At 38.3% G+C, this 17,374-nt stretch overlaps 1 protein-coding gene across 1 annotated transcript in view; it reads left to right on the forward strand.

Annotated features, from left to right (window-relative positions):
* The window catches only part of CDKL2 (cyclin dependent kinase like 2), a 34,247-nt gene extending 30,728 nt beyond the window's left edge, over nt 1–3,519 (forward strand). The window contains exons 13-14 of the mRNA XM_057546211.1: nt 331–417; nt 1,417–3,519. Of these exons, the coding sequence (XP_057402194.1) occupies nt 331–396 (66 nt within the window). The 3' untranslated portion in view covers nt 397–417; nt 1,417–3,519. The remainder of the gene's footprint in view (nt 1–330; nt 418–1,416) is intronic.
* The last annotated feature ends 13,855 nt before the right edge of the window (nt 3,520–17,374 follow it).

The raw sequence follows: 17,374 nt of genomic DNA on the forward strand, positions 1-17,374 counted from the left end.
CTCTTGTCCTTAATCCTCAGTTGTTTTTCTATTTTTTCTAAAGGGTTTTGTTTTGTTTTGTTTATTCATTTATTTTGGTGATAGGTAGACATGGGTTATAGTGGGGTTTACATTGCCCTGGCATATCAGAAGTATCTTTTAACATATGTATCAACAAAGAGGTCAAAGAATAAGATGAAGCCCTTACTTCATCTTCTGTGTAAGCAACTTGAGCTATGAATAGTTCTCAAGTTCTAATCCATCTGGTATTTGAACAAGAATTGGGATTTTGAGGAAGTAGGACTTTTACAATTACTGAGACAATTATAATGCTCAATTATTAACTTGTAGGTATCAGGATCTCCCCTGTCAGATGATTCAGAGGCCAATTTGCCTCGAGTGGAACACCAGCACTGACTCATTTTGGTTCTGAGCTGGGTAGGTCTGATTTCTCACCCTTGAAGCTGTGTGACCTTTCATGGGAAATATTTTGTAGCTTGCTGAAGCAACAAATTCTACAGCTGAAACATTCTCCAATGATTGACTCTATGAGAACTCTTGATAGACAAAGAGTTGTACTACTTAAAAAAACAGGAGTAGCTTTTGTCTCTGGGATGAAATCCCTTTTCATAGTGCTTGCATCTCTTGCTTTTAAACTAATCTCCTGTATTTTATTGGATACAGTAATGTGAACTTAGGGTGACAAGTGCTCCAGAAGGATATATACTTATCTCCCGTATCAGTCATTTGCCCTTTGGGTTTGTAAAGCAAGAAAGAGTAAATGATTGCTTGGTAATCTTTTTCCTAATAAAGAGGGATCAGCACCATACCAAGTGATTGCCTTCCTTTTAATTATAACTTTTTAGTACTAAAAAACTAAAACCAAAAAAAAAAAAAGAGAAAAAATCAGACCTTTTGGGGTGATAATTTGCTATGTGAGTTCACACAAGTCATTCAAAAATAAAATCCTGCATTCTTATAACTGTGTTGCTGGAATTAACCTGTTAACCTCCACAAAGCATTTTGAATGTCTGTGACATCAAATGTGAATTTACTGTGATGTGCACAAATCTTAAGTTTTAGTTTCTCATTTTTACAGGTCCCTCCCAAGGGCCTAGTAGAAGTCATTGCAATGTATTTGCTATACGTACTGTATAAACTGCAAGCTCTATAAAACTTGTATCTATTTTGTCAAAATTAGTCATTATTTACACAAAAGGAGATGTGCTACACGTGATAGTTTTGGTGGATAATTATCCTGAAGACTGTCTTTAAAATCTTGTTTTTGATACATATGATCTAAGGTTTTCTTAGACCATGTAATACCTACCAATACTGTCAATATATACAATATGAGAAAGCAAGTGAGGTAGAAATCAATTTCTAGAAAGAATATATGTAAACTATTTGGTGGCATATATCCCCGTTTGCTTTTAGATGCTGCCCTAGCACTTGAGATGACATCCTTGTGCAACAAAAGTGCTGATATCCTAGAAGCAGAGATTTGTGGTTTTGAGCCTTGACTTCTGAACTGCCTACATTTTCTGAGAAAGGCCTTGCAGCAGAAGAAAAGACAAAGACATCCATGTGTTTCAAAGGAAGATTGAACAACTGTCCCTTCCCAACTGTTATCCCATCACTTTTCAAGTCCACTGATGCTATTTCAAGATGTATCCAATGAAAGAATAGTGACAGGGTTCTTGTTACATGAATGTGTATTTAATATTAGTAGATCGTGTATTTAAAGTGAGTGAAAAAAAAAAGGGAGAAAGAGAGAAGCATTTAAAAGGTCATGTTATTTATGCATTGAATCTTGTGTGTTATTTGTATAAATGTGTACATTTATTTGGGAGTGGTTTGGTGGTGGTAGGTGATAAAAACTAGGATCAGTTGAAGAAAATGAAAAAAACCTAGGATCAGTAGGAGAAAATGTTTCCTTTACCCTAACTTAACTATAAAACACATTTAAAAATCTTGCTTGTTTCTAGGCTTTAAGGAGAAAGGTAACTGCTCTCTATGGATAGATGTATATCTTTGGTTTCGGTGATTATTGTTGATGTTTGATCAGTGTTGTTGTGGGAATCTGGCCTCTCTGCTGATCTTCTAAGAACCACACTAAAGCAAATGTCGCAAAGAAACCTTTTATTTCTAATGACCTAGTATGACTCTGGCGTTGGATAGTCCTCTGTTTTATAAGATTCTGGTGCTAATGTTCTTGTGTGTAGGAACGTGATTGGAACAAGAGTGGTGAAGGAGAATTTTGTACGTTTACCTTGGAGCTGCATACTGTGCTTCTCATTAAAAAAAAAGAGGTAGACATACAAAATTTGGGGATGAAAGCTGGGTTACCAAGTGACTAGGGCTGATTACTCTTTTCTGGGCCAGTTGCTATGGAACTCCCCAGCTTGAGAAGTTTTAGGGAGGGAATATCCACTGTTAGGACTTCACTCTTGTCCCACTGATAGTTTGAAGGTGATATCAGACAGAGCCTAGAGACGTTCCTGTCTCCTTGGGTCCTCCAAGGCCTTCCCCAAAGCTTTTCACAAGGTGCAAAATCATTTACCTACAGCCCACGCATCTTTTCTAATGCACTGGTCCACAACTTTTAGGTGGGAGAGTGAAACCAATTGGACTGCAGGTTTTGGTTTCTGGGTTGTAAGTCGTGCTCTGCATTCATTATCTTAGAGGATGGTTGTTAAGGGGACCAGAACTTGTGTGGACTTTTTTTTTTTTTGCCTTAACCAATGAGCAATATGTTGTTTTTTCTAAAAGGCATTGGCTAGAACTTAACCCAAACATTTAACTAGCACTTTTCTCTATTACTCTAGGGAGCTTAATATTGAAATTCTGACCTTAGACACTTGGGCTTTCAAAAGAGTAGGACATTCCAGAGGAAGCAAAATAAGGGGCTCCAATGTAGAGTCTATAGGTGGTTCAACTGAAATTTGGTCTTGGTTTTGAAGCTCTATCTTTACACTCTGACCAGGTGTTTGACTAGATTGGTGTGGCTAACATGCTGAACGAAACTAGTGTATAAGTATTTGTAGGCTTCACATTAAAGTATTATTATTTTATTTTTACTCTGAAAAATATTGTCAACAGACTCTAGCATGGAAAGCAGATAATACTTAAAAGCCAAGTGTTTCTCTAGCTTATTTCAATGTTATTTTTATTTAAAGATCAGTGTGAAAATATCACCCCAGTGTCTGAGGGTCCAAGATCAATTACCTTCTCATTTGCTTTTGGTATTTTTTGTTTGTTAAAACATTTTGTGAACTTCAGAATTAAAGAACTAAAAGTTCTTCACTATAAGTCCAACTTGAGACTTGAGGATCATATCTGGTTAGGACCTTGGCAGAACTTGAAAAAGAAGATTTTGCAAATTGGGGCCATAGACACTGAACCAAAATAATCCCTTTTTTCAGTTTAAGATTACTTTATTTTGTCTCACAAGGATATGATTAAGCCACTTACTAATAGAAAATATGTGTATGTACTGGTGGGGGGAAGTGGGCTTGCTGTGTGTATGTATGTTTTAAAATTAATAAATATTATATCTTACTGAGCTCCATACATGGTTTTTACTTGAATTTATTTAAGAGACCATGAATAATGTATATACAACACTGTACAGTTTTAACAAATAAGTTTGAAATAATCTGTTAATTCTCTTTTTGAAATTTTGTGTATAGGGGTGGCAAGTTAACTTTCTTGTACAGCCAGTGATACAAGCAACCTGGTCCTAAAGTAGCATGTCTTGTAAAGATGACCTGGTAAAAGTTGTGACAGACTTACGCTTAGAACCTGGTTCTCCTGATTGAGAATCCTTGCTTGTTTATAATAGCTGACTTCCTATAGAAATGGGGACACAGAAGATGTGTTTTCTTATGTGACTCTCTCATTATTGGTTCCTTTATTTTTTTTTTTTTCCCACACACACACACTGTATTTTATTTTTACAAGAGATAAATAGACTGACACCAAGCATTGTACATGGATGACCACAACAAAAGCAACAATGATTGCAATTACCAAACATGAAACACACTCATACTATGTCATAATATTGACATTCAGTCCAGTAATCCTCCACTGTAACAGCTCCTTTACTTTGCAGTGAAAATTGATTTGTATATTCTTTGCCTCTGAGTCCTTGTGGGATTTTTTTTTTTTTAATTCAGACAGAAAGTCACAAAAATTATACTCATCCTCATCAGTTCACTCAGTCCCATGTAATTAATTTTTTTTTTCATCTTGATCTTTTGTTAGCACTTTTATGAGTTCATCAGTTTTTCATTAGAGTTCTAAAAATGCTTATTCATTCAGTTCAGCAGTACAGTCAGTTACCAGAAACCTGTACTTGTCAGAGTCTTTTCCATGAATTTCTTGAAGATGAAACCCTTTTATAGGAACATACTTGCAAAATCATCAGAGTACACCCAGAACTGTCTGTAAATGACAGAAGACTTAAAAATGACCATGGTTAAAGATTTGATGAAAGTTCATAATAATGCAGTTGACAAGAAAATTAGTTATTTCTGAGATATACATTTTAAAGTAATAACTAGGATTATTACTTATAACCTTATACCAGAACATATAAGATTTTTAGAAGTTTCCTGTAATGTCTGAAACATTTATATTAACATATTTCCATACATATTTCCATACAAATACAAATATAAGATTTTTAGAAATTTCATGTAATGTCTGAAACATTTATATTAACATATTTCCATACATATTTCCATACAAATACAAATATAACATTTTTAGAAATTTCATGTAATGTCTGAAACATTTATATTAACATATTTCCATACAAATAACCCAATGAAAGTTTAGTATTAGTTGTTTTGTTTGTTTTTTTATACTGCAGGTTCTTATTAGGCATCAGTTTTATACACATCAGTGTATACATGTCAATCCCAATCGCCCAATTCAGCACACCACCATCCCCACCTCACCGCAGTTTTCCCCCCTTGGTGTCCATATGTCCATTCTCTACATCTGTGTCTCAACTTCTGCCCTGCAAACTGGCTCATCTGTACCATTTTTCTAGGTTCCACATACATGCATTAATATACGATATTTGTTTTTCTCTTTCTGACTTACTTCACTCTGTATGACAGTCTCTAGATCCATCCACGTCTCAACAAATGACTCAATTTCGTTCCTTTTTATGGCTGAGTAATATTCCATTGTATATATGTACCACAACTTCTTTATCCATTCGTCTGTTGATGGGCATTTAGGTTGCTTCCATGACCTGGCTATTGTAAATAGTGTTGCAATGAACATTCGGGTGCATGTGTCCTTTTGAATTATGGTTTTCTCTGGGTATATGCCCAGTAGTGGGATTGCTGGGTCATATGGTAATTCTATTTTTAGTTTTTTAAGGAACCTCCATATTGTTCTCCATAGTGGCTGTATCAATTTACATTCCCACCAACAGTGCAAGAGGGTTCCCTTTTCTCCACACCCTCTCCAGCATTTGTTGTTTGTAGATTTTCTGATGATGCCCATTCTAACAGGAGTGAGGTGATACCTCATTGTAGTTTTGATTTGCATTTCTCTAATAATTAGTGATGTTGAGCATCTTTTCATGTGCTTCGTGGCCGTCTGTATGTCTTCTTTGGAGAAATGTCTATTTAGGTCTTCTGCCCATTTTTGGATTGGGGTGTTTGTTTCTTTGATATTGAGCTGAATGAGCTGTTTATATATTTTGGAGATTAATCCTTTGTCAGTTGCTTCATTTGCAAATATTTTCTCCCATTCTGAGGGTTGTCTTTTTGTCTTGTTTATGGTTTCCTTTGCTGTGCAAAAGCTTTGTAGTTTCATTAGGTCCCACTTGTTTATTTTTGTTTTTATTTCCATTACTCTAGGAGGTGGATCAAAAAAGATCTTGCTGTGATTTATGTCAAAGAGTGTTCTTCCTATGTTTTCCTCTAAGAGTTTTATAGTGTCCAGTCTTATATTTAGGTCTCTAATCCATTTTGAGTTTATTTTTGTGTATGGTGTTAGGGAGTATTCTAATTTCATTCTTTTACATGTAGCTGTCCAGTTTTCCCAGCACCACTTATTGAAGAGACTGTCTTTTCTCCATTGTATATCTTTGCCTCCTTTGTCATAGATTAGTTGACCATAGGTGCGTGGGTTAATCTCTGGGCTTTCTATCTTGTTCCATTGATCTATGTTTCTGTTTTTGTGCCAGTACCATATTGTCTTGATTACTGTAGCTTTGTAGTATAGTCTGAAGTCAGGGAGTCTGATTCCTCCAGCTCCATTTTTTTGCCTCAAGACTGCTTTGGCTATTCGGGGTCTTTTGTGTCTCCATACAAATTTTAAGATGATTTGTTCTAGCTCCGTAAAAAATGCCATTGGTAATTTGATAGGGATTGCATTGAATCTGTAGATTGCTTTGGGTAGTATACTCATTTTCACAATGTTGATTCTTCCAATCCAAGAACATGGTATATCTCTCCATCTATTTGTATCATCTTTAATTTCTTTCATCAGTGTCTTATAGTTTTCTGCATACAGGTCTTTTGTCTCCCTAGGTAGGTTTATTCCTAGGTATTTTATTTTTTTTGTTGCAATGGTAAATGGGAGTGTTTCCATAATTTCTCTTTCAGATTTTTCATCATTAGTGTATAGGAATGCAAGAGATTTCTGTGCATTAATTTTGTAACCTGCAACTTTACCATATTCATTAATTAGCTCTAGCAGTTTTCTGGTGGCAGTTTTAGGATTCTCTATGTATAGTATCATGTCATCCGCAAACAGTGACAGTTTTACTTCTTCTTTTCCAATTTGTATTCCTTTTATTTCTTTTTCTTCTCTGATTGCCGTGGCTAGGACTTCCAGAACTATGTTGAATAATAGTGGTGAGAGTGGACATCCTTGTCTCGTTCCTGATCTTAGAGGAAATGCTTTCAGTTTTTCACCATTGAGAATGATGTTTGCTGTGGGTTTGTCATATATGGCCTTTATTATGTTGAGGTAGGTTCCCTCTATGCCCACTTTCTGGAGAGTTTTTATCAGAAATGGGTGTTGAATTTTGTCAAAAGCTTTTTCTGCATCTATTGAGATGATCATATGGTTTTTATTCTTCAATTTGTTAATATGGTGTATCACATGGATTGATTTGCGTATATTGAAGAATCCTTGCATCCCTGGGATAAATCCCACTTGATCGTGGTGTATGATCCTTTTAATGTGTTGTTGGATTCTGTTTGCTAGTATTTTGTTGAGGATTTTTGCATCTATATTCATCAGTGATATTGGTCTGTAATTTTCTTTTTTTGTAGTGTCTTTGTCTGGTTTTGGTATCAGGGTGATGGTGGCCTCATAGAATGAGTTTGGGAGTGTTCCTTCTTCTGCAATTTTTTGGAAGAGTTTGAGAAGGATGGGTGTTAGCTCTTCTCTAAATGTTTGATAGAATTCACCTGTGAAGCCATCTGGTCCTGGACTTTTGTTTGTTGGAAGATTTTTAATCACAGTTTCAATTTCATTACTTGTGATTGGTCTGTTGATAGTTTTTTCTTCCTTATTCAGTCTTGGAAGTTTATACCTTTCTAAGAATTTGTCCATTTCTTCCAGGTTGTCCATTTTATTGGCATAAAGTTGCTTGTAGTAGTCTCTTAGGATGTTTTGTATTTCTGCGGTGTCTGTTGTAACTTCTCCTTTTTCGTTTCTGATTTTATTGATTTGAGTCCTCTCCCTCTTTTTCTTGATGAGTCTGGCTAATGGCTTATCAATTTTGTTTATCTTCTCAAAGAACCAACTTTTAGTTTTATTGATCTTTGCTATTGTTTTCTTTGTTTCTATTTCATTTATTTCTGCTCTGATCTTTATGATTTCTTTCCTTCTGCTAACTTTGGGTTTTGTTTGTTCTTCTTTCTCTAGTTTCTTTAGGTGTAAGGTTAGATTGTTTACTTGAGATTTTTCTTGTTTCTTTAGGTAGGCTTGTATAGCTATAAACTTCCCTCTTAGAACCGCTTTTGCTGCATCCCATAGGTTTTGGGTCGTCGTGTTTTCATTGTCATTTGTCTCTAGGTATTTTTTTATTTCCTGTTTGATTTCTTCAGTGATCTCTTGGTTATTTAGTAACGTATTGTTTAGCCTCCATGTGTTTGTCTTTTTTACGTTTTTTTCCCTGTAATTCATTTCTAATCTCATAGCGTTGTGGTCAGAAAAGATGCTTGATATGATTTCAATTTTCTTAAATTTACTGAGGCTTGATTTGTGACCCAAGATGTGATCTATCCTGGAGAATGTTCCGTGCGCACTTGAGAAGAACGTGTAATCTGCCGTTTTTGGATGGAATGTCCTATATATATCAATTAAATCTATCTGGTCTATTGTGTCATTTAAAGCTTCTGTTTCCTTATTTATTTTCATTTTGGATGATCTGTCCATTGGTGTAAGTGAGGTGTTAAAGTCCCCCACTATTATTGTGTTACTGTCGATTTCCTCTTTTATAGCTGTTAGCAGTTGCCTTATGTATTGAGGTGCTCCTATGTTGGGTGCATATATATTTATAATAGTTATATCTTCTTCTTGGATTGATCCCTGGATCATTATGTAGTGTCCTTCCTTGTCTCTTGTAACATTCTTTATTTTAAAGTCTATTTTATCTGATATGAGTATAGCTACTCCAGCTTTCTTTTGATTTCCATTTGCATGAAATATCTTTTTCCATCCCCTCACTTTCAGTCTGTATGTGTCCCTAGGTCTGAAGTGGGTCTCTTGTAGACAGCATATATATGGGTCTTGTTTTTGTATCCATTCAGCCAGTCTATGTCTTTTGGTTGGGGCATTTAATCCATTCACATTTAAGGTAATTATCGATATGTATGTTCCTATGACCATTTTCTTAATTGTTTTGGGTTTGTTTTTGTAGGTCCTTTTCTTCTCTTGTGTTTCCCACTTAGAGAAGTTCCTTTAGCATTTGTTGTAGAGCTGGTTTGGTGGTGCTGAATTCTCTTAGCTTTTGCTTGTCTGTAAAGCTTTTGATTTCTCCATCGAATCTGAATGAGATCCTTGCCGGGTAGAGTAATCTTGGTTGTAGGTTCTTCCCTTTCATCACTTTAAGTATATCATGCCACTCCCTTCTGGCTTGCAGAGTTTCTGCTGAGAAATCAGCTGTTAACCTTATGGGAGTTCCCTTGTATGTTATTTGTCGTTTTTCCCTTGCTGCTTTCAGTAATTTTTCTTTGTCTTTAATTTTTGCCACTTTGATTACTATGTGTCTCGGCGTGTTTCTCCTTGGGTTTATTCTGTATGGGACTCTCTGCGCTTCCTGGACTTGGGTGGCTATTTCCTTTCCCATGTTAGGGAAGTTTTCGACTATAATCTCTTCAAATATTTTCTCTGGTCCTTTCTCTCTCTCTTCTCCTTCTGGGACCCCTATAATGCAAATGTTGTTGCGTTTAATGTTGTCCCAGAGGTCTCTTAGGCTGTCTTCATTTCTTTTCATTCTTTTTTCTTTAGTCTGTTCTGCAGCAGTGAATTCCACCATTCTGTCTTCCAGGTCACTTATCCGTTCTTCTGCCTCAGTTATTCTGCTATTGATTCCTTCTAGTGTAGTTTTCATTTCAGTTATTGTATTGGTCATCTCTGTTTGTTTGTTCTTTAATTCTTCTAGGTCTTTGTTAATCATTTCTTGCATCTTCTCAATCTTTGCCTCCATTCTTATTCCGAGGTCCTGGATCATCTTCACTATCATTATTCTGAATTCTTTTTCTGGAAGGTTGCCTATCTCCACTTCATTTAGTTGTTTTTCTGGGGTTTTTTCTTGTTCCTTCATCTGGTACATAGCCCTCTGCCTTTTCATCTTCTCTGTCTTTCTGTAACTGTGGTTTTTGGACCACAGGCTGCAGGATTGTAGTTTTTCTTGCTTCTGTTGTCTGCCCTCTGGTGGTTGAGGCTATCTAAGAGGCTTGATGGGAGGCTCTCGTGGTGGGTAGAGCTGACTGTTGCTGTGGCGGTCAGAGCTCAGTAAAACCTTAATCCTCTTGACTGTTGATGGGTGGGGCTGGGTTCCCTCCCTGTTGCTGTGGCGGTCAGAGCTCAGTAAAACCTTAATCCACTTGACTGTTGATGGGTGGGGCTGGGTTCCCTCCCTGTTGGTTGTTTTGCCTGAGGCAACCCAACACTGGAGCCTACCCGTGCTCTTTGTTGGGGTTAATGGCAGACTCTGGGAGGGCTCACGCCAAGGAGAACTTCCCAGGACCTCTGCTGCCAGTGTCCTTATCCCCACGGTGAAAAAGAGCCACCACTTGCCTCGGCAGGAGACCCCCCAACACCAGCAGGTACGTCTGGTTCAGTCTCCCCCAGGGTCACTGCTCCTTCCCCTGGGTCCCGATGCACACATTACTTTGTGTGTGCCCTCCAAGAGTGGGGTCTCTGTTTCCCCCAGTCCTGTCACAGTCCTGCAATCAATTCCCACTAGACTTCAAAGTCTGATTCTCTAGGAATTCCTCCTCCCGTTGCCAGACCCCCAGGTTGGGAAGCCTGACGTGGGGCTCAGAACCTTCACTCCAGTGGGTGGACTTCTGTGGTATAAGTGTTCGCCAGTCTGTGAGTCACCCACCCAGCAGTTATGGGATTTGATTTTACTCTGATTGCGCCCCTCCTACCGTCTCACTGTGGCTTCTCCTCTGTCCTTGGACATGGGGTATCCTCCTTGGTGAAGTCCAGGGTCTTCCTGTCAATGATTGTCCAGCAGCCAGTTGTGATTCTGGAGCTCTCGCAAGAGGGAGTGAGTGCACGTCCTTCTACTCCGCCATCTTGGTTAATCTCCGGTTCCTTTATTTTAGTTGTGCTACAATATAAGGCTGGATCTGTACTAAATTATGAGTCAGACTAGACGGAAAAATGTGCTTCACTTGTTTTCTAAATGCTCCTCTATATAACCGAACCACTGGCAGGAATTAGAAACACCAGCATCACTGCTTGTAAGGTTTTAAGGCTAGTCCTAGAGAATTGGACTAAATGGATTTTTCTCTATTGTTTTGTGTTGTGTTTTAGAATTAGAAATGGGTCCTTAACACTCCTCTATGTGAATGAAAAATTATGTTCTCAGATTGCTTTTTTTTAAATTTTATTTATTTATTTATTTATTTATTTATTTATTTATTTATTTATGGCTGTGTTGGGTCTTCGTTTCTGTGCGAGGGCTTTCTCTAGTTGCGGCAAGCAGGGGCCACTCTTCATCGCGGTGCGCGGGCCTCTCACTAACGCGGCCTCTCTTGTTGCGGAGCACAGGCTCCAGACGCGCAGGCTCAGTAATTGTGGCTCATGGGCCCAGCTGCTCCTCGGCATGTGGGATCTTCCCAGACCAGGGCTTGAACCCGTGTCCCCTGCATTAGCAGGCCGATTCTCAACCACTGCGCCACCAGGGAAGCCCCAAAACATTTTTTTTAAATCCTCAGGATTTCAGAGGTCATTCCCTTCAGCTGTATAGCCTGGCAGCACTTTGTACCATTATAAAGTCTACCTCTTTTATAGGCACCAGTACCGTTCATTTCTAATTAAATTCTGTGCTGAGTACACTTTGCTGGCAAGTCTGCAACTGATGCCCATCTCCACGAGGTGCTCACCCCTAGTATTTGTGGTTAGCATTCTGCACAGCCTGTATGCTTCATTATTTTTGTTTGATAAAACACTTCTCTTTTAAAAAGCATGAGGCCAGATTTTCCGAGTCATATGTGATGTTATTTTTTAACGGCACGAGCTCTACCACGAGGATTTGGGAAATTTATTATCTGACGCAAATCTGTCGGGGACTCCTCAGCTAAGGTTAGTTCAAAGACTGTCTGTTTAGTAAGTGACTGGGTACTCTGAGACAGTGCTACTCAAAGTAGCTAGTCCAGAATGAGATAAGGTGCTCCTCATTCTACAATGTAAATCAACACGTTGTTTCATTCAGGGAGGAAATCTTGCTATGAAAAAATGTTGACTAAATAGTGGGCTTGGTGATGTAGTTGATTTACTTTCTGGTGCCAGCTCCTTCACTTGGACACTGGTCTCTGAACCACATGATGAGTAGCACTGTCTAAAGTGCTTTATGAAATAGAATGAATAAATTAATGAATGGAGACATATCTAAGATAGATTAAATGACTTTTCAGGGTTGACGTGGGAGGATATGATTAAATAAAATTTTCCCTTTCAGTGGAACAATGTTCCTTGCCTGCTTTTGAGCTGCCACAGAGAGGGAAAGTTTATTTAAGGCACAAATAGCTCAACTGGCCACTGTTGCCTGTACTACTATTATTCCCTACCTCCCTATCAAGTTCATTTTCCCTTCTTGTGTTTTGCCCTTCTTCCTGTTCTTATCTCCTTTTCCCATGCTCCTGCCATGGCATTTAAAGGGAGAAAAATAATGTATGGAAAGCTCATTGTATCGTCTATGTTTTACAACCAGTTAAATATAATTCTCACTACAACAGGGTGAGGAAGGTATTACTGCCCACTTTGTAAATAGAGAAGCTCAGTAACTTGGCCCAGGTCCCATATGTAATAAACTGACAGGCTTGAGAATTGAGCCCAGGTCTGTTTGGTTCGCCCCAGGTTGTTGGGTCTCCTACTCTCACATCTGAGGAAGGTGCTAACAGAATCCAGGCCCTGGGACAGAAGCTTTTAAGGTGCCCACACTGACACACTTAAGTTCCAGTTTGGAACTTGGAGGCTCCATTAATTTCATAGTCACCTACTTTAATTGCCACGGTCCTGCCATGTTGCCCACTTCTCTGTGTTTGTGTTACACACATGTGCATCCCTGTAGGCTGTGAATTCCTTCATCTAATCATCTGTGTATCCCTCGCAACAGTGTATGGGGCTTTGAAAGCGGCACACTTGATGGGTTATGATGTTAAATATGCTAGTCTATAAACTTCTTTATGTGCCTAAGATAAATATTAAATGAATGAGACTGAGACTGAAGCACTTATACTTTAAGATGTTGCGGTATGAATTCTATTGCGCATGTGTGTCTACTAATAAAGCAGGGCATAGTGAGGAGAAAGGCATCAGGCAGCCCATCCTCCTGAAATGCACTCCTTGGTGTCCCTGGATTATGACTTTTGGAACGTCTTAGTAGTCTCTAACTTCCTTGAGGGCAGGAACTGGTCTTTTATTGGTTCTCCAGTGCCTACATTTTCTGGCATACAGTTCCTGAAACTTGAAAAATACTTGTGAAATTGTTGAATGTGCTACGTTCTCAGCATTTCCTCTTAAACTGCTGCTCCTGGTGCTCACTCTGGACCCCCCATGCGGTTCTTAGGTGACAGATTGTATCTGGCTTCTGCTTCTGAGGTTTCCTTGTACTGGTCCGACATTTCCTTCTCCCAACTCCATCTCTTCCAGCTGCTGCTTTGCATCAGGCATAATTCTATGACCAGAAGTACAGCTGGGAGGAAGGTGAGGGATGTGGGAGCATGGGTACCATTGTTTCTCCTGAGCAAATCTCCAAAAGGGAGATGTGACAGTTCTTAGAAGTATGGTGAAATGAAGTTGGAGGAATCCAAGTCTGAAGGTAATCAGGTATAAGCTTCCAAGAGTCCTCTCTTAGTGCAGTACTTAATTCCTGTAGCATGGAATTGTGACAACACATAGGAAATGCTGCCTACCAGGGAAGCTCACGAAAGATTCAGTGTCCAAGTTTTCCTGGGGGCTGCTCATGTAGGTACTCTTTGCCTAAGATATTCCTCAATATCAGCACATTATCAAATGTGCTTGGCATAAACCACATTGTTTCTACAAGCTGTTGAGGCACAGAGAGCCCCCCTTATCAGTTAGGGAATGGTGGAAACCCTTCTGAAATCCAAATTCCCAGATGCCAGCCAAGAGCCAACCTTGCAATCAGGTCTTTCTACGGACAGCAGTCTCAGGCCTGCTATGTTAATTCCTTTTTTTTCAGACCCCTCAGCTTCAGATTTGTGTGTGGGGTGTGCCACCTTTACAGCTCTTACAGGATGTAGGAGCAGTGGCCCCCATCATATCTCCACTTAATTCACCACTCTGGTTCCCGCAAATTTAGATAGATGCTGCAGGATGACAGCAGACTAAAGCAAATTCAGCCAAGTAGTAGCCCTGACTACGGCTGTGTGCCGGATGTGACATCTTGCTAGAGTCAATTAACATGGCTCTGGGTACATGGTATGCGATCAGTGATCGGTTGGGTGCATGCTTTCCCATCCCTATAAAAAAACAAGATCAGAAACTGTTCACATTCACATGGCATTAGTAAAAAGCGATGTTAACAGCCTACGTTATAACTCTCCTGCTTCTGTTATAACTGAAAGAGACCTAATCCAGGTAGATATTCTACAGAAAATCACTTAGTTCACTATATTGATGGATTATGTTAATCAAATGGGATGAGCAAGATGTGACTAGTAAATTTGAGGCCTTGATAAAGTACATATGCTCTAGAGGGTGAGATGAAATTCAGGGGCCTACCACATGAGTAAAATTTTGGGGGAGGAGGGTCCAGTGACCAGGGGCACGCTAGGACATGCCCTCTGAAGTAAAAGACAAATTAGTACAACTTGCATCTCCCACTATGAATAAGGAAGCACAATGCCTAATAAGCCTCTCTGGGTTCTGACGGCAGTATATTACAAATCTAAGAATACTGCTCTCAATTATATACTGGTGACATGAGGCTGCCAGTTTCGAGCGAGGCTGAAAGCAGGAAAGAGGTCTATGGCAGATTCATATTGTGGTGGAAGCAGGCCTGCTGCTTGGGTCACCTAACCTAGCAGACTCTAAGATATTACAGTTATTGGTGGAGGAAAAAATGTAGCAGAAGTTAAAGCAAAACCACTGTATACATACTCTTGATTTTTCTCTGCTCATTTTATTGAATAACTGAATGTATAAAAACCACAGAGAACATTACTGGAAAAAAATTTTATTCTTCAAATATATAATGGTTTCTTCACCAAATTATTTCTATAATAATTTTATCTTTTTATTAAAACTAAACATATATTTTTAATACATTTCATCTTTTCTCAAATGAATGACTATGGTATAATTGTGATTATCTTTAGCAACCAAAATCTATTTCCAGAAATTTAAACTTGATATGGAGAAAAATGCCATATCAAGTCCTTTGTACCTGATTTGGTGCTGAGGTTGGGTTTGTTCCAGGATCCAGAGGTACAGGTACAATCAGGTACAATCAGGTTGTACCTGATTTGGTGCTGAGGTTGGGTTTGTTCCAGGATCCAGAGGCTACTACAAGCTTGAAAGCGAAGTGATATCCTTAGGTTGGCCTTGGCTGCTTAAGGAACCTCTGGATGGGGGATGACTGGCTCTGCTCTGCACAGGACAGTTCCTTCTCAGGCTAAGCTGGAACCTCTGGGAACAGTAGACTGAGGGATGTACCATGTTCAGGCATTTGTTTGGGTGGCAGGTGGGGAGGACCCTATCTCTTATGTCAGATTTCTATCTATTGGTCATCATTTCTCCATAAAAATAAATGGCAAGTGGGCAGCTCTGGGTTCTTGATGATACCAATACTTTGCCCACAGTTCTCTCTCTCTCGATGATACTAAGACCAATGAAAAAGAAGACAAAAACTGAGTTCACTGTGAACACTAGTAGTAGAAGTGACTGCGGCAACTGTGACGATAGTGGCAGAAACTGGGAACGGATTCTTGGAAAGGTCTTCTCGGATTGATTTATTCTAAGCAGCCAGTAGAGATCTAGGATTTGGACATACTGTGCTTGGATCTATCCTCTTAGTCTTCTCCACTGTCCACTGACTTTAATTTTTTTTTTTACTCAAAATCAGGTTGAGGGAAAGAGTCTCCATCTCTATCACAGAATCTCCATAAAACTTAAGATCATACCCAAACTTCCCATTAGAGTGTCCACTATGAATTCAAAATTAAATAACTCAAATAAATAATGGGTAGGTAATGAGTTTTTTTTAAGGTAGTAAAAAGATAAGACCTCCGTGATTTCTTCTTAGCATAATGCTAATCTTTCAAATGTGGGTAAAATCCCATTTAGAGGGAAGGTTTGGAATCCTACATAAAAATGTAATGTGCATTAAAACAGAAAATTCTTAAATATAAAAAAATTCAAGTGATCATATCCTTACTGATATTAATATAACACAAATAAAATTACAATGAACATTGGCAAAAAATGCAGCTCATTTCTAGTTAACACATTGAAATAACTGATATTCAAATTGTAACTATTATAGCATGGATGTGTAAATGCAGTTCATGAATGTACACATGCTTCAAAGTAGAATTTGGCTTTGGGCTAGTAATTTTATTCTGATCCACAGTGTTTATGACTCTTCATTTCAGTTGTTTTTACTAAGAAATTGGGAGATAAACCTAAATTTCTGACCCTTGGATTAATCAGAAAATAACTAAGAGTTATTCTTTTGTAAATTCAGTAAGAAGCTATTCTAAAATTGCTGTTTACTTATCTATTTCTCTAAATAAAAGCTCTTGGATAGTAATCTACTCTCCTAATTACAGGAAAATATTATAAATCTCTCTCCAATTCCTATTTTAACTAGAAAAGCCATGTCATTATTTTTAATGGTTTCTTCTGTATTTCGTATTTAAAAAAAATGTTAGTAACACTACTTTCTGTAAAATACCAAACAGCATTGAAAGTATCCAGTTACTACTGGCATTCAGATTTTGAAGATATACCTTTATGATGAAATAACAGTCATGAAACAAACTGTTCAGAACTGTCAGAGTAACCATTTGAAAATCAGATTTATGACCCTCTTTAAAAATTTGTTAAAGCTATGCTGGTTTACATCAAAGTACTCCTAGTGAGGAGAAATGATGTACTGTACCGAAAAAACAAGACCTCATCAGGGGTCTTCTTAACTTGGCTCTGAACAACTTTAAAAGCCAAAAGATCTGCACCATATGTTGTTCTCAAGGTCAGTACCATGGGATGCCCTGTAAAAAGATCTTTTGGTATTACTGATAACAAAAGCACCTTGGATTGGATCCAAGATGGACATGTGTTATAAATGAATTCTGCTTTGTGGTAAAATACAGTTAAAGTACAATTCAACATACTTACCATAAAACCTACATAAGCAAAGGTACTCCTTTGAAGCCAAAAATCTGATGCTGCTAAAGTGTCCAGTTTCTACTATTACAGCCTAATGTGGCTGATTTGAAATCATTTCCTTAGTCCTACAGAATCTTCTTGATCTTTTAACATCTTACAATAGTGACCTAGCACTAGTTTAGGTCTATAAAAACATAATTGTCACAAGTCACCCAAAAACTTGAGAACCAGCACAAATTTCTGCACATCTTTGAAAAAAAAAAGCCTTTGGATAATAACACTAATGCGTAATGCTGCGGAGGATCCGAAGAAGCACTCT

The sequence above is a fragment of the Balaenoptera acutorostrata genome, chromosome 5 (assembly GCF_949987535.1).
Source record: "Balaenoptera acutorostrata chromosome 5, mBalAcu1.1, whole genome shotgun sequence".
NCBI classification, from domain to species: Eukaryota; Metazoa; Chordata; class Mammalia; order Artiodactyla; family Balaenopteridae; genus Balaenoptera; species Balaenoptera acutorostrata.